A 25,993-nucleotide genomic window follows, 5' to 3' on the forward strand; every position below is an offset into this window, starting at 1 on the left:
TGCGTGTCGCAGATCCTTCCGCCGCGCAGCGCGCCTGACCCCGTGCACCCGCAGATTCCCGCAATAACACCACCCCCCCCCGCCGCCACTGCCCCCAGGGCCCTGCGCACCCCACACCCACATTAACACCCCCCCATTCCCCAATTGGAGGGCCCGGGGAGGCCCTTTTGGGGGGCCCCAGGGTCCCCCAACAGCACGAGCCCCCCCCCCCCCCCCCCCCACGGACTTTGGCCTCTGCATCGCCACCCACGGGTGATCAGTGGCACTGTCACCCCTCCCCAGGGACACAGGAGGGACACTGCCCAGGATGAACCCCAACACCACCACCACCCCCCCCCCCCCCCCAAAACAGGATCCTTCCCCCCAAAGACAGGACCAGGCACCCGCTGCACGTGGGTGTGTGTTATATTTCCGATAATAAATAAGCTTTTTAATAACACTGACCATGGAACAGAGACACCCCCTCACCCCACCCCCCCCAAGACAGTCCATAAAACAGCCCCCCCCCCCCCCCGCACCCCCCTCCCTGCCAGGGTCCCCGGGGCCAAGCAGCAGATGAGGGATGGGGCAGGCAGGAGGGGAAGAAAAAAAAAAAAAAAAAAAAAAGGATGAGTCCATGGATGAGCCCCCCCCGGGGTTGGGGAGCAGCTGTTGAACACCCCCCCAGGCCCCCCCACCCATGGCAGCTCCATGGGGGCTGCCCCCCAGGCTGGGGGCGGGCGGCGGGGGGGGGGGGGGGGGGAGCGGTGCGATGGGAGGGCAGCAGGCACCCCATCCTCCTTGGGGGGGGCTCTGTGGCCCTGCCCAGCCCCCCCACCCCTGGGGACTCAGGGGGACTGGGAGCTTTGTGGGGAGGGCGGGGGGGGGGGGGCATTCCTGTCCCCCCCTTCACATGACAGAGCAGCTTTTTGCTTTTTCCTTCTTGAAGGCGGAAGAGATGAGCTCGGAGCGGCTGGGCAGGTGCAGGAGTCTCTTGGAGAGGCTGCGGGGGGGGCTCTTGGGGGGCTGCGGGGGGGCTTTGCTGAGGCAGATGCCGGACACGGTCCGGAAGATGCTGTGGACGCTCTTCTCCGAGGTAAAGGCCGAACACTCCAGGTAACTCTCGGCTCCCAGCTGCCTGGCCGCCGCGCAGCCCTGCAACCCAACCCCACGTCAGGCCGGCATGGCACCCCCAAACCACCCCCCCTTCCCCCCCAAACCCCCCCGCCCCGACCTGCTCATAGGAGATGGGTGCCTGCTTCTGGTGGGAGAGCTCCATCAGGGTGCTCAGGTCCGTCCGTAGGTCCGTCTTGCAGCCGATGAGCAGCACCCGCGTGTTGGGGCAATAGTCCAGGATCTCCGTCTTCCACTGCGGGGTGGGGGGCACAGAGCCGCCATCAGTGCGAGGGGACCCCCAAACAGTTTTCCCACCCCCCCCCCCACCTCCAAAGGAGCTTCGCACCCACCCCCTCACCTTCTTGGACGCACTGTCCAGGGTTTCGGGGCGGCTGATGTCGAAGCAGAGCAGGACGGCGTCCGAGTCGCTGTAGCAGAGGGGACGCACGTTGTCGTAGTAGGGAGAACCTGGGAGAAAAGGGGGTGTCATTGCACAGAAACCCCCCCCAAGGGACTCAGGCCCCTAGGCAGGAGGTGCTTGCAAAGGGACACAGCCCCCCTTCTGCTTGGGGTGGGGGGCACACAGCTGTAGAACACCCCCCCCCCCCAAATGCCACCTCCGCTCCCCGCAAGCCATTAACATCGCCATCATCCCTAACGAGGCAGCGGGAAATGGATCCCGCGGTGTTTATGTAAGAGCCGCACCCCCCCCACCACCCTCCATGTTGGGGAGCCCCACCAGCGGGCAGGGGGGGGTGTGGGGGGGCAGCTGGGACACAGAGGAGGGGGGCTGCCACCCCCACAGGGTCCCCAGGGAGCCGGGGCCAGCAGCAGCGCCCTGGGGACTGCGGGAGGAGGCGGTGCGTGGGGGGTGCGGGGGCAGCGGGGTGCCCCCTCTGGGTGTGGGGGTGGTCGGGGTGCCCCCCCCCCCACTCCCCATCGCCACCCCCCGACCCCAAAGGGCCTCGGAGGGGTTTTGCAGCCCAGACGCTCCGTGCGCGGAATAGCAAAGAGGCTGCGCCAGCGCATCGCCATAGCAACGCGGGGACCGCGGGTGGCGGGGACCCCCCCCTCTGACGGGGGGGACACTGCAGCACCAGGGCAGGGCTGCCCCGGCCCCCCCAACCCTTTGGGGGTGCCCAGGGGAGGGGTAATACCAGGACGCCCCATTACCCCCCCCCAACTTGCAGGCAGCCCCGCAGGGAGGGCGCAGGGGCCCCAGCACCCCCCACCCTACTCGGGGGGCTCCCACCGGTGCGGGGCACCCCTCTAGTAAGGGGTTCAGCCCTGTGTGTCCCCCCCCAACCTGTCTGTGCCCTCCCCACGGGGCCAGTCCCCAGGGACTCCCCGGCAGCCAGGGTCCCCCCCTGTGCCCCCCGGCCCCACCGTGTCCCCCCACCCTGAACCAGCCCCCCCAGGTGTCCCCACTGCGGCCACCGAGCCGCCCCCACCCCCCCGCAGGGACCCCACTGCAGGGCTCGCTCTACTGCAGCCCCCCCAAACCCCAGGCCTGCCACCCACCCCCCAACCCCCTGAACCCCAAAACCACCTTTCCCCCCATCACCCCCCACCGGGGCCAGGGCTGCCCCCGCCCCGCTGCACCCCCCGGTACCGGAGGGATCTCTCCCCTCACCACCACCCCCGTGCATGCACCTTCCCCCCCCCCGCCCCCGGTACCGGAGGTGTCCCAGAGGCTCAGCTCCACCCGCTGCTCCTCGCTGGCCAGACACGCCGTGTAGTTCTCAAACACGGTGGGCACGTACGTCTGCAACGGCACCGAGAGCGTCAGCGCCCGGTCCCGCTGCCGGTTCCCGGTGCTGGTTCCCGGTGCCGGCTTACCTCGGGGTAGCAGTCCTTGGCCAGCACCTGCAGCATGGCCGTCTTGCCGCACTGCACGTCGCCCACCAGCACCAGCTTACAGCGGGCCGGGGCGGCCGGTACCGGCCTCCGCTCCCGCATGGCGGCGGCAGCGCAGAGCGCGCCCCTCCCGGCGCCCGCCCGCCCGCCGGCCCTGCGCCCCGCCGCCGCAGCGTCCTTATATACCCCGCCGACGCAAAGCCCCGCCCACGGCGGCGCTCGTCCGCCAATCGCCGCGGCGGCTCCCGGCTCGCCGGCCAATGGCGAGGAAGCGGGGGACTGCCGGGGCCCGCCCTCTCGGGTGCGGGGCCGCTCCTCCGGGCCAGGGGGCGCCTGTCTGTCTGCGGCCGGAAGTGGCGCTCTGCCCCCGGCCCTAACCGGAAGTGTCGGTTGCTAGGAGACCGGTGGGACGCCGGCCGCTGGGCCCGGGGGTGTTGGGGGAAACCGGTACCGGGATGAGGGGGGGGGCGGGAGCCCCGTGGTGCGGGAGGGGGCGCCTAGGGGCGGGGACCGGAGGGGTGCGGGGGCCAGGGGGCCTGGGGGTACCCCAAAGTGTGGGGGAGCCTGAGGGGACCCCAGTTGGAGGAGACAGGGGTGGGCAGGGGGGGCCAGGGCCTGGGGGGGGCCCGGAGGGGTCGCGGCGGGGACCCCGGGCATCGCCCCCACCTCTCACACCGTGTGCCCGGGCCCAGCCGCCATGCCGGACAAGCGTCGCCCGCGGGCGGCAGCCCCCATGGCGGCAGAGGACGAGGTCCTGCTGCTGCAGAGCCAAGCGCTGGCCGAGGAGGAGGCGGCCAAGAGAAAGGGGGAGATGCTCACCCGCTTCCTAAAGGTGCGTGGGGGGGGCTGAGGGGGGGCCTGGCAGCGTGTTTCCCCACGCACCTCCCGGCCCCTGTCCCCCTCCGCGCCGCTCACGGCCCCCGCGCAGGACAAGCTGGCCAAGGAGGAGCGCAGCAGCACCCTGAACCTCCACGAGCTGCGCACGCGGTGGCGGGCGGTGCTGCGGGACGCCAAGGCCAAGGCCCTGCACCGGGACATCGAGATCCTCAGCCAGACCTTCGCGCGGGTGATGGACTGCAAGGACGGTGTCATCGAGGTGGGCGTGGGGCTGACGGGGAGGGGGGTGCGGGCAGCGCCAGGGCCCACCCGTGACCCCCCCTCATCCTCCGCAGTCCCTGGTCACAGACCTGGAGGAGGCGGAGGAGCAGCACGCCCGGGCCCTGCGCAGCCACTTGCACAACATCGACCGGCTGCTGCAGCTCCAGCGCTGCCGCCTGAGGTGCCTGGAGGAGGGATACGGCGCCCAGCTGCAGGCCCTGCGCATGGAGTTCGAGGGTGAGAGGTACGGGAGTTGGAGGCTGAGGGGGAGCAGTGGCACCTGCTTGTCGGCAAAATGGGATAAAAGAACTTATCAACCCCAATTTGATGTAGATAAGCAGACGCTCCTTTAACGGCCAGGTGCGCAGAGGAGTTGTCTCACCAACAACGCACACCTGACTCGTGTAGCACGCTGATTATATAGGGTATGGTAACACAGGAGCCAGCATGTGCCCAGGTGGCCAAGAAAGCCAACGGCATCCTGGCTTGTACCAGCACCAGTGTGACCAGCAGAAGCAGGGAGGTGACAGTCCCCCTGTGCTCTGCACTGGTGAGGCCACACCTGGAGGGTTGTGTCCAGGTTTGGGCACCTCAATCCCAGAGAGATCTCGAGGGGCTGGAGCGAGGGCAGAGGAGGGCAACGAGCTGGGGAAGGGGCTGGAGAATAAATCCTGTGAGGAGCGATGGAAGGAGCTGGGGCTGTTCAGTGTGAGGAGGAGAAGGGGAGGGGAGACCTCATCACTCTCTGCAGCTCCCTGAAAGGACGTTGTGGAGAGGTTGGTGCTGGTCTCTGCTCCCAGGGAATTAGTGACAGAACGAGAGGGAACGGCTTTGAACTGCAACAGGGGAGGGTCAGGCTGGACAGGAGGGAAAAATGTTTCCCTGACAGAGTGGTCAGAGAGTGGAACAGGCTGCGCAGGGAGGGGGTGGAGTCCCCACCCCTGGGGGGGTTTAAGGGCCGTTTGGATGAGCTGTGGGGGGATGTGGGGTAGGGGAGAACTTTGCAGAGTCGGGCTGAGGGTTGGACTCGCTGACCCCGAGGGGCTTTTCCAACCTGAATGACTCTGTGATATTAATCGAGCTGTCATACATAAACATGTTAATTCCTGTAACTCATTTGCTTATTCCCACCTCTTTCCGCTCATGCACACTTGAGTCCTGAAACGGGTCGTGGAGCTGCTTTTGCAGCCACCGCAGGCTACTGACATAAAAGACACTCCGATGCCCTTGACCCAAGGATTTTTGGCTCACATTGAGATTTTAACATGCTTCGAGGCCCTTTCACAATGTCACTTTTAGAACACCTGGTCTACAGGGCAATAAATTGTCCTGACTGAACAAACTAACGATGGTACCTCGTCACCAGACTTACTCTTTGTATAGAAATGTAGTTAGTGGTTATCACTAGTCTGCATGGCCTCAGCCTGGGACTTTAAACAGGACTTTGTAGCAGCATAACTAGCTGTGTAGTTACTCTAAATTATTCCTTATTTAAATCCAAATCACCAAAAAATAATTAAAATCAGCTCAAATTAATAACAAATCAGTAACACGCTGGCTCTCCTGTGCGGGTGCTGAGCCCTCTCACAGCCTGGCTGTACCAGCACCAGCGTGGCCAGCAGGGACAGGGAAGGGATCTGACCCCTGGGCTCGGCACTGGTGAGGCCGCCCCTCGATGAGTGGGTTCAGTTTTGGGCCCCTCACCCCAAAAAGGCCCTTGAATGACTCGAGCGTGTCCAGAGAAGGGCAACGGAGCTGGTGCAGGGTCTGGAGCACAGGTCTGATGGGGAGCGGCTGAGGGACCTGGGGGGGTTTAGTGTGAAGAAGAGGAGGCTGAGGGGAGACCTCCTGGCCCTCTGCAACTCCCTGAAAGGAGGGTGCAGAGAGGGGGGAGGAGTCTCTTGAGCCAAGGAGCCAGCGGCAGGCCAAGAGGGAATGGCCTCAAGCTGCGCCAGGGCAGGGTCAGACTGGCTCTTAGGAAGGATTTCTTTGCAGAAGGGGCTGTTGGGCGTTGGAATGGGCTGCCCAGGGCAGGGGGGGAGTCCCCATCCCTGGAGGGGTTGAAGAGTCGGGTTGAGCCAGTGCTGAGGGATCTGGTGGGGTTGGGAACGGTCAGGGTGAGGTTCATGGTGGGGCTGGAGGAGCTTCAAGGGCTTTTCCAACCTCGATGGTTCTGGGATTCTGTGGAGCGCCGCAGCTCCCCTCTGGCAGCAGCTTCCCTGTGTTTTCTGCAGAAGGACCATCCTCGAGCAGCACGAGCGAGAAAGCCGCTACCTGCGGGACGTGGCGCTGGCCGCGGAGCGGGATCACGCCGAGAACAACCACGAGGCCACGCTGAATTTCCAGAGCGCCCGGGATGACATCAAAAACAAGGCACGGGGTAGGGGGGAGGAAGCGGCGAGGAGCCTTTTAGGGCTGGTGAGCAGGGTGCAGGGCGAGGTTTGGGAGGTGGCGGGTCACCCGCGCTGTGTCTGTCCCCAGAGCCTGCAGGAGAAGCAGCACAGCCGCCTGCAGCTGGAGGGGAAGGCCGAGGTGCTCTGGGAGCAGTTCCAGCGGGCCGTGCAGAGCTACGCGGAGGCCACCAAGCACCAGAAGGTGGCTTTTGAGGTGCTGAAGGAGAAGGACAAGAAGAGCTCCAGGGAGATGGAGAAACAGGCCAAAAAGCTGCAAAAGCTCCAGGTTTTGGAAGGGCGCAGGGGCGGCCGCGGGGTCTCCCCCGTCCCGCTGCTCACATGTCACCTGTCCCCAGGACTCGGTCACAGCCACCAAGGGCCGGATCGCAGCTCACCTCCGGGAGAGCGAGGAGCAGAACCGGCGCGGGCGGGAGGAGAAGGAAAAGGCCCTCAGGAGGCTCCAGGAGCTCAAATCCGAGATGAACCAGGCCAGGGCTAAGGCCCACGGCAGCCTGGCCCGGCTCACCGCGCAGAGCAACGCTGCCCTGACGGCGCTGGCGCAGGTGGTGGAGAAGGTGAGACCGGCAGCCCGTGGGCAGGGGGAGAACTGGGGGGGCAAGGGGGAGCATTAGGGGGGCAGGGTGAGCACTGGGAGGGCAAGAGGAGCACCAGGGGGGCTGGGGGAGCATTGAGGGGGCTGGGGGAGCACTGGGGGGGCAGATGGAGCATTGGGGGGCTGGGAGAGCATTGAGGGGGCTGTGGGAGCATCGGGGGGGCAGGAGGAGCACTGTGAGGGCAGGGGGAGCACTGGGGGGGCAGGGGGAGCATTGGGGGAGGTAGGGGAAGCACTGGGGGGGCAGGAGGAGCACTGTGAGGGCAGAAGGAGCACTGGGGGGGCAGGGGAAGTATTGGGGGAGCACTGTGAGGGCAGGGGGAGCACCGGGGGGGGGGCAGGGGGAACATTGGGGGGTGCCCCCATCCCCTCCTGCCCTGCCCTCACTCGCGTTGCTCCCCCCAGGCCCAGCGCATCCTGCGCCTGGCCGAGCTGTGCCGCAGGCTGGAGTCGGAGGAGGAGAAGGTGCTGCCGTTCTACCCTTCCTCGCTGGAGGAGGAGGAGGAGCAGCGAGACGCCCGGCGAGTCCTGGAGGAGCCGCCCGCCGAGCCCCTGGCCCGGGTGAGGAGGCAGCGCCGGGGGGGTCGCGGATGCTGCCACGGGGGAGCGAGGGTCAGGATCCAGCCTTGGGGACCCCCCGGCTGGTGGGTGGGCAAGCTGGGGACGCCCCCCCACCCTCCTCCTCGCCTCTCGCCCAGGCCCTGGGGGACTACGTGGGGCTGGAGCGTTTCTGGCAGCGGTTCAACAAGGCCAAGCTGGAGGAGCTGGCGCTGGCGCGGCAGCGGGCGGCCCTGAGCCAGAGGAACCGGCGCCTGCGGGAGCTGCTCCGGCAGTACCTGGGGGGGATCTCGGTGTTCCATGCACCCCCCCCCAGCTCCTTGCCGGCCACCCCAAGAGCTGCACCCCCAGGGACCCGCCCTGCGCTGGGTGGGGGGGGACACGTGCACGAGGTTATGAGGGCGCCGTGCACCCCGACACCCACCCAGACCCCATCCCCGGCTCCGCCGGTGCCAGCTGAGGACCCCCCCTTGCAGACCAGGCCTGGGGACACCGCAGAGATGCCATAAAAGAGCTAAATTCTGCCCCAAAATGTGCCCTGGGGTGTTATTTCTGCGACCCACTGAGCAGAGGTGGGTCTGTCACCTCCGGAAGCGAGCAGGGAGCTTTTTTGGGGGTGCACAGCCCCTCCCCGCTGCCCCCCCGCTGCCCCCCAGAGCCAGACAGCGCAGCCGTGGAGCTGCCGAGGGAAAAAAAAAAATATTTTATTTCTTTTTGGTTTTGTTCCTCTTCTCCTCCTTCAATTTTTTCTTGGAGGGCCGGGGGCTGCTGGCCTTGCGGTAGAGGTGGTACCCGATGAGCCCCAGCAGCGCCGGCACCAGCCCCAGGCACAGCAGCGGCAACACCTCGTTCACCACCTTCTGCCAGTAACTGGCCCGCGACAAAGCCACCAGTTCCACCTCGAACCGCAGCACCGCGTCACCTGGGGGGGGGGACGGACACACAGACAGTGAGCGGGGGCCGCGGGGGGGCTGGCGGGGACCCCCCCGGAGGGCTGCGCTCACCTGGGATGGTGGGGGGGGACCCGCGCTTGCCGTAGGCCAGCTGAGGGGGGATGATGGCTCTTCGCTTCTCCCTGCCGCGGCGAGAGAACGTCAGCGCCGGTGCCCAAACTGGGGGGTGGGGGGGACGGGGGGGGCCTCTGCGCCCCCATATCCCTCACCCCAACGCCCCGCTTACCCCACACACATGTCCAGCAGACTCTGCTCCAGGCCTGTGGGGAGAGTGGGGGGGGCAGGGTGAGCGGGGCCAGCCGGGGCAGCCCGCTGGGACCCCCCCCGGTGTCCCCCCCCTCCCGGTGTCCCGGTGACACCCCCCCCCCCCGGCTCACCGGGGATGACTTGGCGCTTGCCCAGCTCCACCTGGAGCGGGTCCCGGCTCAGCGAGGTGTCGATGATGCGCCCATCTTCCAGGCTGCCCTGCGGGGACACTGGCACCGTCACCCCCGGGGACCCCGGCGCTGTCCCTGCTCCCACTGCCCCACCCCCCACCCCGCGCCAGAGCCATCCCTGTGCTGGTCCCAGTGCCCCCCCCCCATGCTGGTTCCAGTCCTGGTGCCACCCAGGGCCCATCCCGGGGCTGTCACTGTGCCTGTCCCAGTGTGACACACTGGTGCCACTCCCATGCCCAGCCGGGTGCCACCCCAGTGCTCACCCCAGTATGATCCCAGTGCCACCCCCATGCCCACCCCAGTGCCACCCTGGTGCCATCCCAGTGCCATCCCCATGCCCACCCCAGTATGACCCCAGTGCCACCCTCATGCCATCCCAGTGTCACCCCCATTGCCCACCCCAGTGCCACCCCCACGGCTGTCCCCGTACGACCTCAGTGTCACCCCCATGCCCACCCCAGTACGACCCCAGTGCCACCCCCATGCCCACCCCGGTGCCATCCCAGTGCCATCCCCATGCCCACCCCAGTATGACCCCAGTGCCACCCTCATGCCATCCCAGTGTCACCCCCATTGCCCACCCCAGTGCCACCCCCACGGCTGTCCCAGTACGACCCCAGTGTCACCCCCATGCCATCCCAGTGCCACCCCCACGCCCGCCCCAGTACACCCCCCGTCCCAGCCCCACGCCCGCCCCGGAGCCGCCCCGGGCCCCCCCGCCGGCCGGTGCCGCCCCCGCCGGTGCCGCCCCGCCCCGCCGCGCAGTGCTGACGTGTTCCTCCCGCCCCGCACCGTGTAGTGGATGTGCACCGTGTCCCCCGGCGCCGACAGCTCCGTGCAGCCCTCGGGGGGGGCCACCTGCAACGGGGGGTCACGGGGGGGCCGCGACGGGACCACCCGCGCCTCGGGGTCCACGCCCCCCCCCCCCCCCGTGCCCACAGGTCCCCCGTGAGCCGGACTCCCCCCTCCCGCCCCAGACCCGCCGTAGTCCCGGGCCCCCCGCTTCCCCCCCCACCTCCGCAGCCCGGTCCTCTCGTTACCCCCGTGTGTCCCCCGCCCAGGCCGGCCTCCCCGGTGCCCCCCCCGCACCCCCCCGGACAACAGCGTCCCGCCGCTGCCCCCGTCGCCCCGCCGCGCCGGCTATCCCCCCCCCCCGCCCCGTCCCGGTCCCAGCTCCCCGTCCAAGGGGGCCGCCGGGGGTCCCCGCTCCCCTCCCCCGCCCCCGGGGGGGCTCACGAGTGTCTCCAGCCGCAGCCCCCGGGCGCCGGTTTCGGTTTCGCTCTCGGTGGCGCGGGCGGGCGGCGGCGGCGGCAGCAGCAGCGCCAGCAGCAGCAGCGCGGCGGGGGGCGGCATGGCCGGGCTGGCGGCGGCGGCGGCGGCGGCACCGGGACCGCCCCCCCCGGCCCGGTCCGGCCCCCGGGCGCTCCCCGGGCACCGCCCCCCCCTCCCGGCACCGCCCCCGCCGGCACCGGGACCGCTCCGCGGGACACGCAACGCGCCGTCGGGGGGGGCTGGAGCTGCCCCGAGCCCCCCACGGGGATGTGTGTGGGGGGTCCCCGTCTCCCTCCCGGGCCCGGCCACCCCCTCGGTGCCCGGGGACACGCGTCTGTCCGCGCTCCGGTGACACCGAGCCCGTGCTGGCACCGGGCGCCCGCCGCTGCCCCGGGGACTGTCCCGGCGGTCCCGGGCTGAGCCCGCCGCCCCTGCCCACCCCGAGCGGGGATGGGGGGGTCCGGGGGGCGGGGGACGGTCCGGGTTGAGGCGGGGGGGCTCGTCCCGGCTGGGTGCAGCACCCGCTGTCCCGGCGCTGTCGGGACTCGGTACCAGCAGGCGGCAGCAAAGCCCGGAGAAACCGGCACCCACCCGGCTCCAGGACCCCTCCCCAGCACCCACCCGGCTCCAGGACCCTCCTCCAGCACCCACGACCCCTCCTCAGCACCCACCCGGGTCGAGGACACCTCCCCCAGCACCCACCGGCGTCCAGGACCCCTCCCCAGCACCCGCCCGGATCCAGCACCCTTCTCCAGCACCCAGTGGGTGCATCCCTTCTCCTGGCACCCCCACACCCCTCCAGCCCCCCCCCCCGCCGTGGGGCACAAGGGGACCTGAGCCCCTCACCCACGAGGGGCCCCGGGGGATGGGCCGGGACCAAACCTGCCCCAAAGCCCCGATGGCCCCGTGCCTGGGGCCGGGGGGGGCACCAGTGCTGAGCCGGGAACACAGGGAGCAGCCCTGGCTCAGGGGGGGGTTCACACTGGCACATGGCAAGTAGCCCGGCTCCCTCGCCCCGTGCCGGCGGCAGTGGCCCCGTGGACGGTGGTGGTAGCCCCGTTGGCGGCGGTGCCGGCGCAGGCCCCGGTGCGGCTCCCGGACGACGGCATCGGCACGCCGGCCCCACGGGTGCACCCACATACCAGCCCCGGTTGCCGAGAGGTGGGGAAGCCGGGCTGGCGGCTGGGGGCCGGGGGGCTAATGGGATTAGGGCCACCGGGTCAGCGCCGGGCTGGCCCCCGCCAGACAAAGCCACTGCCCGGCCGGTGGGAACACGCCGGTGCTGGCTCCGCGGCTCCCAGGCCACCGGGGAACCCCCGGTCACCCCCGATCCAACCCCCCCACGTCCGGGCAGGCAGTGCCGCACCCCGGCGCAGTGTCACCGGCGCTGTGGGGGGGTCCTGGGGGCCAACAGCCCCCCCAGCCACCGACCCGGAGGGGACATGGGGATGGGGACAGCAGTGCTGGCCCCAAACGGGACTCAGCCGGTCCCCTGGCCCACGGGGGGGGGGCGGGGGGCTGAGCCCCACTCGCGCCCATCCCAGCGCTGGCACCGTCCCCACGCCCCAGCTGGGATTAGCACTAATGGGATTTACCATTTCATCCAATATTCCCCTAAAGATGAGCCTGGGAAGGGGGGGAGCCCCCCCTCGCCCCCCCGCCAGCCCCCTTCACCCCGCTAAGCTCTTTCTAATTAAAACCAGCCCGGGGCTGTCCATCACCGTCCCCCTCCGCGGGACCCCCGCGCCGGGGGGGGGGGGGCTGCGGAAGAAGAGCCGTGGGGCAGCGCTACATAAAACATGTTTAATATCCAAGGGGGGGGCCGGGGGGTCACCCACCGTCTCAGGCGCGGGGTGGGGGGGTGGGGGGGGCGAGTACACACGTCCCCGGACGGGGCAGAGCCGCAGCGACACGTCACACCAAGCACAGACCGGGGGTATAAATACGGTGCCGGGGGGCGGGGGGGGGGGGTGTTACAGTACGGGGCCGTCCGTCCGTCCGTCCGTCCATGAGGGGCAGGGACATACAATCACTATGCTGGCATGGGGTTGGGGTGCAGGCGGCCAGGGCTGGAGTGGCGGGGGGGGCATGGGCAGGGGGACCGCGGGGGTCCTGGCAGCCCCATGCCCCCACCCCCCCCCACCCCGTGGGGGTCGCGCTGCGGGGAGGAGACCTGCCTCGAAGTGACATGGGGGGGCTGGGGACGTGTGGGACCCCCAGGAGGGGGGGGGGCATGTGGGGCCAGGAGGGGGGGGTGTCCTGGAGTGGTTGGGGGTGGGGGGGGACAGGGGAAGGTGTGAATGGTCCCAAATGCCCCCCCCCGCGGCCCCGCTGCCCCCACATTTGGTCCAGAGGAAGGCGAGGGGTGCGGGGACATGCACGGGGACGGGGTGCCCTGGCATGGCCCCCCCGGGCAGGGCAGTGCCGAGGCAGCCCCCAGCCCCCGTCCCGCTCCCCGGGGGGCTCTGCCCCCGCCCCCCAGATACGTTATATAGAGCTATATTTCCACGCACGCACACACGAGATCCGAGGGGAACCGAGGAGACCCCAAAAAAAGGCGAAAAACCCCACAGCAACCGGTGCCAGAAGAAAGCAAAAACCCAACCGGGGCGGGGAGGGGGCGGCCGGGGGGGGCCTGGCACAGCCCCGGGGGTGCGGGGAGGGGGGGGGCCGGGGCCGGCGGCCGCCCGCTCACTTCTTGTTCTTGAGCTGGTTGGCGAGCCAGTCGAGGCCCTCGTAGAGCCCGTCCCCGCTGGTGGCACACGTGGCCTGGATGTACCAGTTACGGTGGCGCAGGGAGTGAAGCCCCAGCTTGTCCGTGATCTCGGCCGCGTTCATGGCGTTGGGCAGGTCCTAGGGCAGAGACGGGGTCACGCGTCAGCCCCCCACCGTGCCCCGACGCCGCGGGGATGGGCGTTACCCCACCGCGGGGGGCTGGCACCAGCCCTGAGGCCACGGGGAGGACACGGCTCTGCCCTGGGGATGCGGGACACCAGCCCCAACGCCGCAGGGATGGGCACGGTCCAGTCAGAGGGAGCGTTAAAGCCCAGCCCCGATGCCATGGGGATGGGCGTTATCCCACTGCGGGGGCTGGCACCGGCCCTGATACCGCGGGGGGGGGACACGGGTCTTCCCTGGGGCTGTGAGGCACCAGCCCTGATGCCACAGGGATGGGCACTATCCTGCCACGGGGGCTGGCATCAGCCCTGATGCTGCGGGGAGGACACGGCTCTGCCCTGGGGATGCGGGACACCAGCCCCAACGCCGCGGGGATGGGCACGGTCCAGCCAGAGGGAGTGTTAAAGCCCAGCCCCGATGCCACGGGGATGGGCGTTATCCTGCCACGGGGGCTGGCACCCGCCCTGATGCCGCGGGGAGGACACGGCTCTGCCCTGGGGATGCGGGACACCAGCCCCAACGCCCCAGGGATGGGCACGTTCCCCAGCCCTGACACCCCAGGGATGGTCGCAGCCCCCCTCCACGGCTTCCCCCGCCCCTCCCCAGACCCACCTGCTTGTTGGCGAAGACGAGGAGGACGGCGTCCCGCAGCTCGTCCTCCGCCAGCATCCGCATGAGCTCCTCCCGCGCCTCGTTCACCCGCTCCCGGTCGTTACTGTCCACCACGAAGATCAGCCCTGGCGACGGCGAGCGGGCGCTGCTGGGGGTGCTGATGGTGCCCCCCCCTTCCCCCCCAGGCGAGCCCCGTCCCCTCCCCACAGCCTCGGGAAGGGGGGGGGACACACCTACCCTGGGTGTTTTGGAAGTAATGCCGCCAGAGGGGCCGGATCTTGTCCTGCCCACCCACGTCCCACACGGTGAAGCTGATGTTCTTGTACTCCACCGTCTCCACGTTGAACCCTGCGAAGAGCCACGGCGGAGGGAAACTGAGGCACGCGGGGCCACGAGCCCCCTCCTAAGGAGAGCCCTGCTGGGGAGGAGGGGGGGAATGCCCGTTTGGTGCCCCCCACACGCCCCCCCCCCGCCACACACACACCGATGGTGGGGATGGTGGTGACGATCTCCCCCAGCTTCAGCTTGTAGAGGATCGTGGTCTTGCCGGCGGCGTCCAGCCCCACCATCAGGATCCGCATCTCCTTCTTCCCGATGAGGCTCTTCAGCAGGTTCCCGAAGATGTTGCCCATGGTGACGGCGGCGTTGGCTCCGTCCAGATCCTGCGGGGGCACGGGGCAGGCGCTGGGGCGGGGGGGGGACCCTAAGAACTGGGGGCGGGGGGAGCTGCAGGGATCCCCCCGTGCTCTGGGAAGCTGCAGGGATCGGGGATCCCCCTGTCCTGGGGGGTTCAGGGACGGGGCCACGCGCTCCACGGGGGCTGCACGTAGTGTAGCTCAATGTGGGGGGGCTCTGGGGGGGATATGGGCCCCCCCCGCCCTGCGCTGCACCCTACAAGGGGACAGGCCCGGGCTCTGCACTGGGGGAAACTGAGGCACGGATCCCAGCTCTCCTCCGGGGGGGGGGCACAGCCCCTACACCCCCCCAGTCCATGCGCGGCCCCCCCGGCCCTTCAACCGCCCCGCCGGGGGGGCTCCCAGCGCCCCCCCCGCCCCGCCCCGCAGCGCGCCCCGCCCGGCCGTGGGCTGCCGCCCGCCCCCGGGCCGCCCCCCCCCCGCCCCGCGCAGCCCCTCGGTGCGACGCCCCCCGAATTCATTATCCCCCCCCCCATTCCCGCTCGCACTGCGCCCCTCCAACGCACCGCTCCCCCCCACCCCGGATTGCAGCGCACCCCCAAATCGCCCCCCCCCCCGGCGCTGCACCGCCCCCCCCCGCCGCATCGCCCCCCGCCCCCGCACGCCGCACCGCCCCACCGGCGCTGCCCGCCCCCCCCGGACCCCGCGCCCCTCCCGCTGCACCGCATCAACCCCCCCCCCCCCTCCGCTGCGATGTCCCCCCCCCGGTGCTCCGCACCCCCAATGCACCGTGCACCCCCAAACGCGCTGCAGCCCCCCCCCCCCCCCCCCGCGCCGGTGCGGTGCCCCCGCCGCCCCCCCGCGGTGCAGCGCACCCGGCGATGCACGGCGCCCCGGACCGCCCCCCCCGCCCCGGTGCTGCCCCCCCCTCCCCGCACCTGGTGCCGGTGCCGGTGCCGGTGGCCCCCCCGCCCGCAGCTGACTCTGCACCGCTCCCGCCGCCGGAAGCGGAGGCCCGATCGCGCCGATCTCGCGAGAGCGCCCGGTGTCCCCGTCCCCCCCCCTCCCCGACTCCGCTTCCCGCCCCCCCCCCCCACCCCCCCCGCACCGGGCCCGGGGGCGCGCTCGGAGGGGGGGGGGGGGGGCGCGGAGCTCGCGAGAGCCGTGAGCCGTTTCCATGGCAGCGGCTGCAGCAGTGCGGGGGGGGGGGGGTTTGCACCGGGAGGGAGCGGGGGGGTCCCGGTGCACCCCCACGGTATGAGCACCCCCCGTCCGGGAGGGGGGCACGGCGGGGGGGGCTGCCCTGTGCTTCAAGATGGGGGGGGGGGCGAGGACCCCAATCACTGCCCGGGGAGGGGACAGGGGACCCCAATAACCGCACGGGGGTCCCAGGGATGCGCCCCCCGGGCCAGGCTGGAGCCCCCCCGCCCCGGTCCGGGGCGGTACCGGCGGTACCGGGGCCGTGCCGGTGCTCACGGGCCAGGCAGGGGCAGGCAGCGGGTGTGGGGCACCCCCGGCTCCCCCCTCCCCGTCCCTCGATCCGCCCAGCCGTCCCGCTGTCCGTCCGTCCCCCGCGTCCGTCCGTCCGTCCCTGCTCGGTGCGGCGGGACAGGACGCGCGGGCCCCCCCCCGTCCCCTCCCCCGCCCCGGGCAGGTAGGTAAGGGCGGCCCCCCCGGGGGCACCGGCAGCACCGGCCGCCTCGACGGCTGCGGGAGCCGCTCCGCGCCGCCGGGCTCCCGCGGACGCTCCGGGACCGGCAGCAGGGAAACCCAGCATCGCCCCCCCCCGCCGGGGCCGCCGAGGGGATTGGGGGGGGGGGGGCGAACCGGGACACCGGAACGGGGGGGGGGGCGGGGCAGCGGGAGGCGGGGGGGGCAGCGGGCAGGGGGTTCGGGGGGAGCGGGGACCCCCGGGAGGATCCCGGGATGGAGCGGGGGGGGGTTGGGGGGGCCGTGTTTGGGCCCCGCCGCTGGTGGCACGGCCCCGGGCAGGGCCCTCCCGGCCGCGCCCCGGGGCCTCCCCGCGGCCGCTGACCTCAGCCCCGGGAGCCCCGACGGGGCGGCGGCCCGAGGGCGCGGACACCGCCTGGCCCGGCCGGGAACCGGGGGGGGGGCGGGCGGGAGCCGCCGTCCTGGAGCAGAGACCCCGGGGCCGGGGGAGGGGGGGAGGAGGATTGGGGGGTGTCCGGTGCGAGCCCCCCCCCGCCGGCCCGGGGCTTTGTCCGTCCTTGCATTGAAATCGTGAGCGGCGGCCCCGGGCCGTGACGGGCGAGCGGGGCTAATCCGGCCCCGCATGACTGGTCCGGGGAAACCGCCGCGGGGGGATTACACCCCCCACACACCCCCCGGACCCCCCCCCCCCCGCACCCCGCCACAACGGGGGGCTCAGCTCACAGCCCCCCCCGCCCCGCCGGGGGACAGCGGGGACAGACCCTCGACCCCACCGAGACGTGTGGCAGCACCGCCCCCCCCCCGTATCACCGTGCTCTGGCCGTGGGGACCCCCAGGCCGCCCCCCCCACCCCGGGCACCCCCCCACTATCCCTCCATCCCTCTCTCCCCGGGGCAGGGGGAGCCGTGTCGCACCCACGGGGGGGTTGCACACACCGTGGGCGCCCACGGGGACGTTCACGGGGGGCCCGGGGTGCAGGGCGGGTGGTCGGGCCCCGTTCGCAGCCCGGGACAACCCCGGGACATCCCGACCCCGAGCGGCGAGAGGACGCGGTCGCCCCGTCGCGCCGGGCACGGACCGGGACGGGCGAGGGGTCCGGGGGCTCCGGACCGGCACCGGCGACCGGCGCAGCCGCGACGGTCCCGCTCCCCGGGCGGCTGCACGTCCCCGTCGTGTCCCGTGTGTGTCGTGTCCCCCCCCCCGCCAAAACCCGGGTGTCCCGGGACCCCTGTGCGCTCCGGGGTTGTCCCGGGACTCTGCCCCTCCCGTGAGCCCGGGGCTATCCCGGGAGATCCCGTCACTCCACTCCCCCGTGCGCCCCGGGCTGTCCCGGGAGATCCCGGGCTATCCCCGGCCCCCGCTCCCTCCGTGCGCCCGGAGCTGTCCCGGCCCGTCCCGGACTATTCCGGGTCCTCCTCCTCCTCCTCTTCCTCCTCCTCCTCCTTGCACCGGGAGCTGTCCCGGGCCGTGCCGGGCTCCCGGTACCGGTAGACCGTGTGCGCGGGGCGGCGGGGCCGGGGCGGGGAGGGCGGGGGGGCGGCAGCCGGGCCCCCCCCAACGCCCCCCGGCCGCTCTCTGGGCACGGGGCCGGGGCGCAGCCACCCGCCGGGCTAATCCGGGCCGTGACGGACAGGCCCGGCGCCGCCGCTTCGGCCGCCCCATAAGAGGTGCCGCGGCCCCGCCGCTCCCCATTGTTAGGGCGCGGACGCGGGGAGGCCCCGTTCGGCGGGACCGGCCCATGGGGACCCTCCGCGCCGCCCCTATAAGAGGGAAGGGGCTGGAAGATGCTCCCGGGTGCTGAGCGCTGCGCACCCGCCGCGCCGAGCCGAGTCCAGCCGCGCCGCCTCCCCGGGGAGTCACCGGGTACCGCGCACGGAGCGTTGAGCACCGGCACCGAGTACCGGCACCGGGTACCGCGCAGGGAGCGCTGAGCATCGGGTACCGGGCACCGGGTACCGCGCACGGAGCGCCGAGCACCGGGCACGGAGCCCCCGACGCCGCGCTCCGGGGGAGCGGGCGGGGAGCGCCGGGCCCCGCAGTCCCGACGCGGCGCCCCGGGGCTCCGTCTCCAGCCCGGTTGCCGGTGCCGGTTCTCCCGTCCGGCGCTCCCCGCGGCCGCCCTCCCCGGAGCCGCCCGCGCCCCGCGCGTCCGGAAACACGCGTGGATGTAGCGGCCGGGCCGGGGGCTCCGCGGCACCATAAATACCCCCGGCGGCCGCTCGCCCGCGCATTCTGCCGGGGCTCCCGGGGCCGGAGCCATGCGAGCCGCCGCGCTGGGGCTGGCGCTCCGGGCGCTCTGGGCTCTGGCCCTCTCCTCCCTCTCCAACACGCTGGCGGTGAACAACAGCGGGCGGTGGTGGTGAGTCCACCGGCGCCGGGACCGGGGCTGGGACCGGGGAGGCGGCGGGGGGGGAGCGGGGCTGCCCCCCGTAGCCGGGGACGGGGTGTGAAGGTGTCACTGTTGGGGACACACACACACACACACACACACGCACCCCCCGCCGGGTGGAGGATGCTCCGGTAGCGGAGACAACCCGGGGCAGGGTGTCGTTGGGGAGCGGGGTGCTGGGGGGACCCCCCCCCCCTCGCCACGGTGACGGCCGCCGTGTACCGTAGGGGCATCATCAACGTGGCCTCGTCCACCAACCTGCTGACGGACTCCAAGAACGTGCAGCTGGTGCTGGACCCCAGCCTGCAGCTGCTGAGCCGCAAACAGCGCAAGCTGATCCGCCAGAACCCCGGCATCCTGCACAGCGTCAGCTCCGGCCTCCAGACCGCCATCAAGGAGTGCAAGTGGCAGTTCCGCAACCGCCGCTGGAACTGTCCCACCTCCCAGGGCCCCAACATCTTCGGCAAAATCGTCAACCGGGGTGAGGCCACGCGGTGGCGGCGGCGGCGGCGGGGGGGGACCCCGCGTCCCCTCCGTGGCACCCCCGAGATGGGATGCTTGGCGAAAGCACCCCCCCCGCCCTGCTTCACCGCGGGGCATCGCCAGCCCGGCGTGGCTGCGGGTTTGGGGTGCTGAGGGGGGTGTCGCCTCCCCGTCCTGGCAGCACCCCGAGGTCCCCGCTCCCCTCCGCAGGGTGCCGGGAGACGGCGTTCATCTTCGCCATCACCAGCGCCGGCGTGACGCACTCGGTGGCCCGGTCCTGTTCGGAGGGTTCCATCGAATCCTGCACCTGCGACTACCGGCGCCGCGGCCCCGGGGGGCCCGACTGGCACTGGGGGGGCTGCAGCGACAACATCGACTTCGGGCGCCTCTTCGGGAGGGAGTTCGTGGACTCGAGCGAGAAGGGCCGTGACCTGCGTTTCCTCATGAACCTGCACAACAACGAGGCCGGGCGCATGGTGAGGGCACGGGGGGGGGCTGTGGGCAGCGCCGGGGGGGGACGGGGATGGGCACGGCCACAGAACCCCCCAACCTGCCCCCATCCAGGCGTTGGGAACCATCAGAGAGGTGTTTCCCACCCGGCTTTGGGTGAGCTGAGCACGATGCGATGCCACGGGGAAGCGAGGTGCGAGGTCCCCGGGGCGGGGGGGGGGGGTGTGTCACAGGCTGCTCATGGCACCCCAAACCCCCCCGCCCCTTGCAGACGGTCTTCTCAGAGATGCGCCAGGAGTGCAAGTGCCACGGCATGTCGGGCTCCTGCACCGTCCGCACGTGCTGGATGCGGCTCCCCACCTTCCGCGCCGTGGGCGACGTCCTGAAGGACCGTTTCGACGGCGCCTCCCGCGTCATCTACGGCAACAAGGGCAGCAACCGGGCGTCGCGGGTGGAGCTGCATCACCTGGAACCCGAGAACCCGGCCCACAAACCCCCCTCGCCCCACGACCTCGTCTACTTCGAGAAGTCGCCCAATTTCTGCACCTACAGCGGGAAGACGGGGACGGCGGGCACGGCCGGGCGCTTCTGCAACAGCTCCTCGCCGGGGCTGGATGGGTGCGAGCTGCTGTGCTGCGGGCGCGGGTACCGCACGCGCACCCAGCGCGTCACCGAGCGCTGCAACTGCACCTTCCACTGGTGCTGCCACGTCAGCTGCCTCAACTGCACCAACACGCAGGTGCTGCACGAGTGCCTGTGACCCCCCCGCCCTGCCACCGCCACAGGGACCACCCTGCCCCATCCCGGAGGGGGTCTTGCGCCACCCCCCATGACTGGGTGCTCGGCTGGATTGTGATGGCGCCCGTGGGTGCGCCCTGGGGACCCTCCCACTGTCCCCTCCTGGGCAGAGCGGTCGCCCCAGGGGCCAGCAACCGGCCTGGGTGGGCTCGGTGCCACGCACCTTCCCGGTGGCCCCCTCGGCTGCTCCGGCTCCGCAGGGTCCCCCTCTCGCTGTAAATAAAATATTTATTGTGGACGGTTTGAGGCCGCCCCCGCCCTGCGCTTCGCTGGCCCCAGGCCCTGTTTTTTATAAATAAAGATAATAATTAATAATAATAATTAATAATAATAATGCTTTGTTACAGGTTTCACTGATAGCCTTTAGAGAAGAATAAAGGATATATTTTTATCAGTCCTGCCCCGATTTGTTTCTGGGGGGCCGGGGGAGGGAGGGGATGAGCTGCTGGGGGGAGCAATGTCCCCCAAACCGCAGGGCTGGGCAGCCGGCCCCCGCCACCCACATCCATCCACTCCATCCATCCGTCCGTCCGTCCGTCCCCTCTCCGTCCCCTCACCTCCCCATTCCGCCTCCGTCAGCCCCTCCAGCCGTCTGTCTGTCCATCCTTCTACCCCCTTCCTCTGCCCTCCCCTCCCCGCAGACCCCCGTCTTCCTCCCACCGGGCCCGTCTCCAGCCCAGCCGCCGCTGCCGCCGCTCCCGGTCGGGGCGTCCATCCCCACGGCCGGGGCGCCCATCACCATGGCACCTGGGCTGCGGCATCCTCGGCGCTGGAATTTGCCGGGGCGGTGGGACTGGTGCCGCCGGGGCCGGGCGTTGGGAGCGGCCACGGGAGGTACAAGACGGCAGACAGGGAATGAGCATCGTCCATCACCGCTCCCGGCCGGGGCTGACGGCTCCCCTCGGCTCCGGGGGAGGAGGGGGGCCGGGGAGGGCACTGAGGTTACTGGGGCCGGGGCCGGGGGTCCAGGACTGGCCACTGGCCCCACACGCAGCCCCACACCCGGGCGTGGGGCCTGGCTGCAGGCGGAGAAAGGTCGTGGCAAAGGTGGGGCGCAGCTCCGTGGCTGGCAGGTGCCCTGCTGGGGTTGTTATTGCCCCGGGACGGGCACCCCGCCCCCCCCCCCCGGGATGGGCATCTCCTTGGGGTGTGTATCCCATCGGGACAGGCACCCCCCCCAGGGTGGGCATCCCACCGAGGTTGGCATCCCCCTGGGATGGGTTTTCCCCTGGGATAAGCATCCCACAGGAGTGGGCATAGCCCTGGGACGGGCATCCCCTGGGACGGGCATCCCCTGGGACAGGTATCCCACTGGGACGGGCACCCCCGGGGTGGGCGCGGGGCCCACATGCACCCCCTGCACCGTGACTCCACACCTTGGGGAGGGCAAAGTCCCCATGTCCGGCACAGGCCAAACCACGGGGCCACGGTGACATCCAGCCACGGGCAGCGGGGCAGGGAGCTGGCCCTGCCCAGGGACCCCCCATTCCCATCCGTGCCCCCCCCCCCTCCCCACCCTGCCGTGGGGGGTCCCCGTGGCCTGGGCTGCCCCGTGGCCAGAGCCGGGAACCTCGCGGGGCCCCTGGGGATTCGCGGCATCAAAGGCTGCGGGATGACGCTGCCACCACCCAAAATATTCCCCGGAGCCGATAGTGGAAAAGTTGATGTTTAGACGGAGGGGGGGGGGGGGGGGGGGGCGGGAAAAAAACCCCGGGGGCCCCCGCTGTCCACGCCAAGGTAAAAACACAGCCTGGCGTGGCGAAATCAAATAAAGAAATGCGAGAAAAAACGACTGGAAAGGAACACAGCCCGAAATAACCCTCCGAGCATCTCCCGCCTGCCGGGAGTTATCTGCCTGCTAAATTCTGCACACGCACAGGGCATGAAAATAGCCTGTTTTCCTGCGGTAGCGAGTCAGGAATATAGATAATGACATTCTTATAAGTCACCTCTGTTACTCAGCTTTTCCTGCGCGCCGGTGACCGCCGGGCACCTCGGGGCAGTCGTGACCCCCCGCGCGGGCAGGGGCACCCCGGGTGCGGGGTGGGTGCTCGGCTGCAGGGCACAGACCTCCCCGGCTTGTACAAATAACGCTGGAAATAGCCGCTGGCGCGGTGCAGGGACGGGGACAGACGGACAGGGATGGGGACAGACGGACGAGGACAGGGATGGGGACAGGGCGGTCCCGCCCCGCGCCAGCCCGTCACATCTGGGAAGCCGGGTAACAGCTGGATGGTGGCTGCAAGCCCGGCCTGTGGTGAGCTGGGCCCCCCCCCAGCAGGGTGGGGGGGGCTCTGCCCCGGGGTGAGGGACAGACGGACAGAGCCATGGCCAGAGGTGTGGGACAGAAGGACGGGACAGTGCCCAGAGGTGTGGGACAGACAGAGCCATGGCCAGGGGTGCAGGACAGAGGGACAGATCCATGTTCAGAGATGCAGGACAGAGGGACAGAGCCAGGCCCAGCGGTGCAGGACAGAAGGACGAGACAGTGCCCAGACGTGTAGGACAGATGGACAGAGCCATGGCCAGAGGTGTGGGACAGACAGACAGAGGCATGGCCAGGGGTGTGGGACAGAGGGACGGGGCTGCCCAGACGTGTAGGACAGATGGACAGAGCCATGGCCAGAGGTGTGGGACAGAATGATGGGACAGTGCCCAGCGGTGCAGGACAGACAGACAGAGCCAGGCCCAGAGGTGCAGGACAGAGGGACGGGACAGTGCCCAGAGGTGCGGGACAGACGGACAGGATGACACACAGAGTGCAGGACAGAGCAAACAGGGTTGTTTCCAGAGGTGCAGGACAGACGGACGGTGTCAGTCCCAGAGGTGCGGGACAGACAGACAGAGGCATGGCCAGGGGTGTGGGACAGAGGGACAGGCTGCCCAGAGGTGCGGGACAGACGGACAGGACAGTGCCGGCCGGAGGGCCAGAGCCAGGCCCAGCGGCACAGCCTGGCCGGTGGCACCGTCCCCGCCGCGGGCCCGTCCCCATCCCGCGCCCCGTTACCGGCCGCCAGCGGCACAGCCCCGGGCCCGGCTCCCCCTCGCCCCCGGGCCCGCGTCCTCCCGCCAGCGCCCGGCTTGTCCGGCCGCCCCCCCCCCGGCCGCCGCATTCCTCCGACGCGGGGCCAGCGCACCCGGCAACCGTGGCAGGGCTGGCCTCTAATCCCCGGGCATGCCAGCCCCGGGGGGACCGTCGCCGTCACCCACTCCTCGATAGGTGACCAATGCCCGAGACGAACAATTAGGGACAAAGCCGGAGCCGCCGGGGGCTAACGCCGGCCTTCACGGGTGCCTTGTGCGGCATTCGGCGAGTTTAATGAATTGTCCATCACTCCTTTCAGCTCCGCTCGCCCGGGCTGGATTAATCTGAGAAGCCGCAGTGGGGAAGGAGCCGCTAAGCCTGTATTTATTACTCTGCCATTGTAACTAATTGAGGTAATTATCTGTGACTCCAACCCCGCGCAACAATGGCGCATTCACCCGCGCCCCCTTCCCACCGGCTACCTCCGCGCGGCCTGGGAGAGCCGCCGGCACCGCGTGGCCACCGCGCGTGGGGATGTGGCCAGGGTTGGGCGGCCACCGTGCGGCGGGGACGCGGTGGGATGTGGCTGTCCAGGGTCGTGGCGTGGCCGGGACCGCGTGGCCGTGGCGTGGCCGGTGTCGTGTGTGTTCTGTGGGGATGTGGCCAGTGCTGTCGGCACACGTGGGTTGTGGCGTGGCCAGTGCCAGTTGCGCATGTGGGTCACGGCTCCCTGGGGCCACCATCAGCATTGGTGACACGTGTGGGTCATGGGCCACTACCAGCACCGGTGACATGCGTGGGTCACAGGCCACAACCAACACCAGTGGCACACGTGGGTCACGGGCCACCACCAGCACCAGTGACACGCATGGGTCACGGGCCACCACTGGCACTGGTGACACACGTGGGTCATGGGCCACCACCAGCACCAGTGACACGCATGGGTCATGGGCCACCACTGGCACTGGTGACACACGTGGGTCATGGCTCCCCAGGGCTGGCACCGGGGACACCGGTGGCCACGTCTGTCCTGGTGGGGACGCGTAGGGGCTGTGCGATGGGCAAGGGCAGGGGTTCCCCCCCGTGTCCCCGCCGCTCCCGGGGCAGGACCCCTGGTGTCCCCCGGTGCCCCCCGTCCGGTCGGTCACCGGCTGCGCGGCGACATCTGGCGGCCGCGGGCGGCACCGCGCACCGGGCCGGGGCCACCGGTACCGGACGGGACCCCCCCCCCAACCCCCGCCACGGTCCCACGCGTGGGCACCCCGCGGCTGCGCTCCCCAACCCCCCGCCCCCCCCCCGAGCTGCGGCGGGTTTTGGGGGGCGGCGGGAGGCGAGGGGGGGCCCGGGGGGGCGGCGCTGGCGCCAGCGCGGCCCGAATTAGAAGGTGATTTTCTCGGCGGGGAGCGGGAGGGGTTTGGGCAGGAGCTGAGCCCACGGAAAGGGCCGCGCCGCCTTCCCCCGCGTCTGGGACACCCCGGGCCACGCCGGGCAGCGCGCCCGGCCGAGCCGAGCCGAGCCGAGCCGAGCCGAGCCGGGCCGGGCCGGGCCGAGCCACGCCAGGCTGTACCGAACTGATACAGGCTGTGCCGTGCCAGGCTGTGTTGTGCCCCGCTGAGCCGTGCCATGCTGAGCCAGGCTGTACAGAGCTGTGCTGGGCTGTTCCGGGCTTTGCTGGGCTGTGCTGAGCTGTGCCAGGCTGCGCCAAGACGTGCCGAGCCGTGCCAGGTCATACCAGGACGTGCCAGGCAACACTGAGCTGTGCCAAGCAGTGCTGAGCTGTGCCGAATGGCACTGAGCTGTGCTGGGCCGGGCCAGGCTGTGCCAGGCCACACCGAGCATCCCAGACCATGCCAAGCCGTGCCAAGCCATGCCAAGTGTGCCAGGCTGTACTGAGCTGTGCCAGGCCATGCCAAGCCGTGCCAAGCATGCCAGGCTATACTGAGCTGTGCCAAGCCGTGCCAGGCCATATGGAGCCGTGCCAGACCATGCCAAGCTGTACCAGGCTGTGCCAAGCCGTGCCAAGCGTGCCAGGCTATACTGAGCTGTGCCAGGCTCTGCCAAGCCATGCCAGGCCATACGGAGCTGTACCAGGCTGTGCCAAGCCGTGCCAGGCCATACGGAGCTGTGCCAGGCCATGCCAGGCTGCACCAGGCCCGCGGCCGTGCCACGGTGGGCTGAGGTAGCCAGCATGGCCAAGGTCAGGCCCAGACCCTGGTCCCGTGTCCCCACGGCCACACACCAGGACAGAGGACGAGTGGGGTGACGTGGCCCCGGGGCTGCCCCACGAGCGGCCCCCCCCCGGGCGCGGGAGGCCCCGGACACCCAGGTCCCCGCTGCGGCGGCTGCCCCACGCCGTGACCTCCCGGCCGGTGTCACCGGGATAATGACAGGGTCGCGCAGGGGGGCGGGGGAGGAGCCGGTTTTAAATAACGTGCAAATTGGGACACGTTATTTGTGCGGTTTCCTCTGGCCGCGGGGATCCTCCCCCCCCCCGCAGCGTGACTAAGAGGTGGTGGCCATTCGGGGGGGGGGAATGGGCCCCCCCCGATGACTCACCCGGGGTCCCCCCCCGGCCATGACGTGGGGCCGGTGGCCGTGGGCCAGACCTGCTGCGCTCACCCGGTCATTACAGGGGACCCGGGGGGGGGGGGGGGGCCGGCGCGTCCCACCCCCGCCGGGACACCCGGGGCCTCTGACTGACCCCGGGACTGCGGGGTGAGGGGGGGGGGGGGGCGTTGTCCGGCCGCCTGGGTCCT

General features: G+C 70.8%; 5 protein-coding genes across 7 annotated transcripts; 2 read left to right on the forward strand and 3 right to left on the reverse strand.

Moving 5' to 3' along the window:
• Window positions 1-536: 536 nt before the first annotated feature.
• RND1 (Rho family GTPase 1) lies at window positions 537-3,094 on the reverse strand. Of its 2 annotated transcripts, XM_074853989.1 has the most exons (5): window positions 2,935-3,094; window positions 2,773-2,860; window positions 1,454-1,563; window positions 1,214-1,348; window positions 537-1,134 (listed from the first exon to the last, which is right to left on the reverse strand). In XM_074853989.1, exons 1-5 carry the CDS (start codon window positions 3,052-3,054, stop codon window positions 889-891), a joined length of 699 nt encoding a protein of 232 aa, XP_074710090.1. In that variant the 5' UTR covers window positions 3,055-3,094; the 3' UTR covers window positions 537-888. The 2 variants fall into 2 exon arrangements, with proteins under 2 accessions (XP_074710090.1, XP_074710089.1); XM_074853988.1 differs by having other exon boundaries at window positions 1,214-1,563.
• Window positions 3,095-3,368: 274 nt separating this feature from the next.
• DRC2 (dynein regulatory complex subunit 2) lies at window positions 3,369-8,328 on the forward strand. The gene is made up of 9 exons (XM_074853937.1): window positions 3,369-3,399; window positions 3,645-3,784; window positions 3,881-4,048; window positions 4,125-4,294; window positions 6,285-6,423; window positions 6,532-6,729; window positions 6,800-7,018; window positions 7,462-7,617; window positions 7,755-8,328. The coding sequence occupies exons 2-9, from the start codon at window positions 3,650-3,652 to the stop codon at window positions 8,121-8,123; spliced, it is 1,554 nt and encodes a 517-aa protein (XP_074710038.1). The 5' UTR covers window positions 3,369-3,399; window positions 3,645-3,649; the 3' UTR covers window positions 8,124-8,328.
• FKBP11 (FKBP prolyl isomerase 11) lies at window positions 8,295-10,381 on the reverse strand. The gene is made up of 6 exons (XM_074854004.1): window positions 10,241-10,381; window positions 9,797-9,862; window positions 8,945-9,032; window positions 8,794-8,827; window positions 8,619-8,689; window positions 8,295-8,536 (listed from the first exon to the last, which is right to left on the reverse strand). Exons 1-6 carry the CDS (start codon window positions 10,355-10,357, stop codon window positions 8,319-8,321), a joined length of 594 nt encoding a protein of 197 aa, XP_074710105.1. The 5' UTR covers window positions 10,358-10,381; the 3' UTR covers window positions 8,295-8,318.
• A 1,684-nt stretch (window positions 10,382-12,065) lies between these two features.
• Window positions 12,066-15,492, reverse strand: ARF3 (ARF GTPase 3). Of its 2 annotated transcripts, none has more exons than XM_074854005.1 (5): window positions 15,360-15,492; window positions 14,271-14,448; window positions 14,024-14,134; window positions 13,787-13,911; window positions 12,066-13,129 (listed from the first exon to the last, which is right to left on the reverse strand). In XM_074854005.1, exons 2-5 carry the CDS (start codon window positions 14,416-14,418, stop codon window positions 12,968-12,970), a joined length of 546 nt encoding a protein of 181 aa, XP_074710106.1. In that variant the 5' UTR covers window positions 14,419-14,448; window positions 15,360-15,492; the 3' UTR covers window positions 12,066-12,967. The 2 variants fall into 2 exon arrangements, with proteins under 2 accessions (XP_074710106.1, XP_074710107.1); XM_074854006.1 differs by having other exon boundaries at window positions 14,271-14,470; window positions 15,360-15,435.
• A 2,858-nt stretch (window positions 15,493-18,350) lies between these two features.
• Window positions 18,351-20,297, forward strand: WNT1 (Wnt family member 1). Its single transcript, XM_074853975.1, has 4 exons — window positions 18,351-18,451; window positions 18,709-18,962; window positions 19,175-19,440; window positions 19,686-20,297. The coding sequence occupies exons 1-4, from the start codon at window positions 18,351-18,353 to the stop codon at window positions 20,172-20,174; spliced, it is 1,110 nt and encodes a 369-aa protein (XP_074710076.1). The 3' UTR covers window positions 20,175-20,297.
• Window positions 20,298-25,993: the final 5,696 nt, after the last annotated feature.

Source organism: Strix uralensis, chromosome 33 (assembly GCF_047716275.1).
Source record: "Strix uralensis isolate ZFMK-TIS-50842 chromosome 33, bStrUra1, whole genome shotgun sequence".
Lineage (NCBI taxonomy): Eukaryota > Metazoa > Chordata > Aves > Strigiformes > Strigidae > Strix > Strix uralensis.

What these genes read in the sequence shown, in the direction of transcription:
- FKBP11 (XM_074854004.1), bottom strand. Translation starts at nt 10,357, where the DNA reads ATGCCGCCCCCCGCCGCGCTGCTGCTGCTGGCGCTGCTGCTGCCGCCG. An exon ending in CGGTGCACATCCACTACACG is followed by an intron (nt 9,033 to 9,796) that starts GTGCGGGGCGGG and finishes GTGTCCCCGCAG; the next exon opens with GGCAGCCTGGAAGATGGGCG. An exon ending in CTGCTGGACATGTGTGTGGG is followed by an intron (nt 8,690 to 8,793) that starts GTAAGCGGGGCG and finishes TCGCCGCGGCAG; the next exon opens with GGAGAAGCGAAGAGCCATCA.
- WNT1 (XM_074853975.1), top strand. Translation starts at nt 18,351, where the DNA reads ATGCGAGCCGCCGCGCTGGGGCTGGCGCTCCGGGCGCTCTGGGCTCTG. An exon ending in CGGCAAAATCGTCAACCGGG is followed by an intron (nt 18,963 to 19,174) that starts GTGAGGCCACGC and finishes TCCCCTCCGCAG; the next exon opens with GGTGCCGGGAGACGGCGTTC. An exon ending in ACAACGAGGCCGGGCGCATG is followed by an intron (nt 19,441 to 19,685) that starts GTGAGGGCACGG and finishes CGCCCCTTGCAG; the next exon opens with ACGGTCTTCTCAGAGATGCG.
- DRC2 (XM_074853937.1), top strand. Translation starts at nt 3,650, where the DNA reads ATGCCGGACAAGCGTCGCCCGCGGGCGGCAGCCCCCATGGCGGCAGAG. An exon ending in ATGGAGTTCGAGGGTGAGAG is followed by an intron (nt 4,295 to 6,284) that starts GTACGGGAGTTG and finishes TGTTTTCTGCAG; the next exon opens with AAGGACCATCCTCGAGCAGC. An exon ending in TGGCGCAGGTGGTGGAGAAG is followed by an intron (nt 7,019 to 7,461) that starts GTGAGACCGGCA and finishes TGCTCCCCCCAG; the next exon opens with GCCCAGCGCATCCTGCGCCT.
- RND1 (XM_074853988.1), bottom strand. Translation starts at nt 3,054, where the DNA reads ATGCGGGAGCGGAGGCCGGTACCGGCCGCCCCGGCCCGCTGTAAGCTG. An exon ending in CCAAGGACTGCTACCCCGAG is followed by an intron (nt 2,861 to 2,934) that starts GTAAGCCGGCAC and finishes GTGCCGTTGCAG; the next exon opens with ACGTACGTGCCCACCGTGTT. An exon ending in GAGCCTCTGGGACACCTCCG is followed by an intron (nt 1,564 to 2,772) that starts GTACCGGGGGCG and finishes CTTTTCTCCCAG; the next exon opens with GTTCTCCCTACTACGACAAC.
- ARF3 (XM_074854005.1), bottom strand. Translation starts at nt 14,418, where the DNA reads ATGGGCAACATCTTCGGGAACCTGCTGAAGAGCCTCATCGGGAAGAAG. An exon ending in CACCACCATCCCCACCATCG is followed by an intron (nt 14,135 to 14,270) that starts GTGTGTGTGTGG and finishes GGCTCTTCGCAG; the next exon opens with GGTTCAACGTGGAGACGGTG. An exon ending in TCGTCTTCGCCAACAAGCAG is followed by an intron (nt 13,130 to 13,786) that starts GTGGGTCTGGGG and finishes TCTCTGCCCTAG; the next exon opens with GACCTGCCCAACGCCATGAA.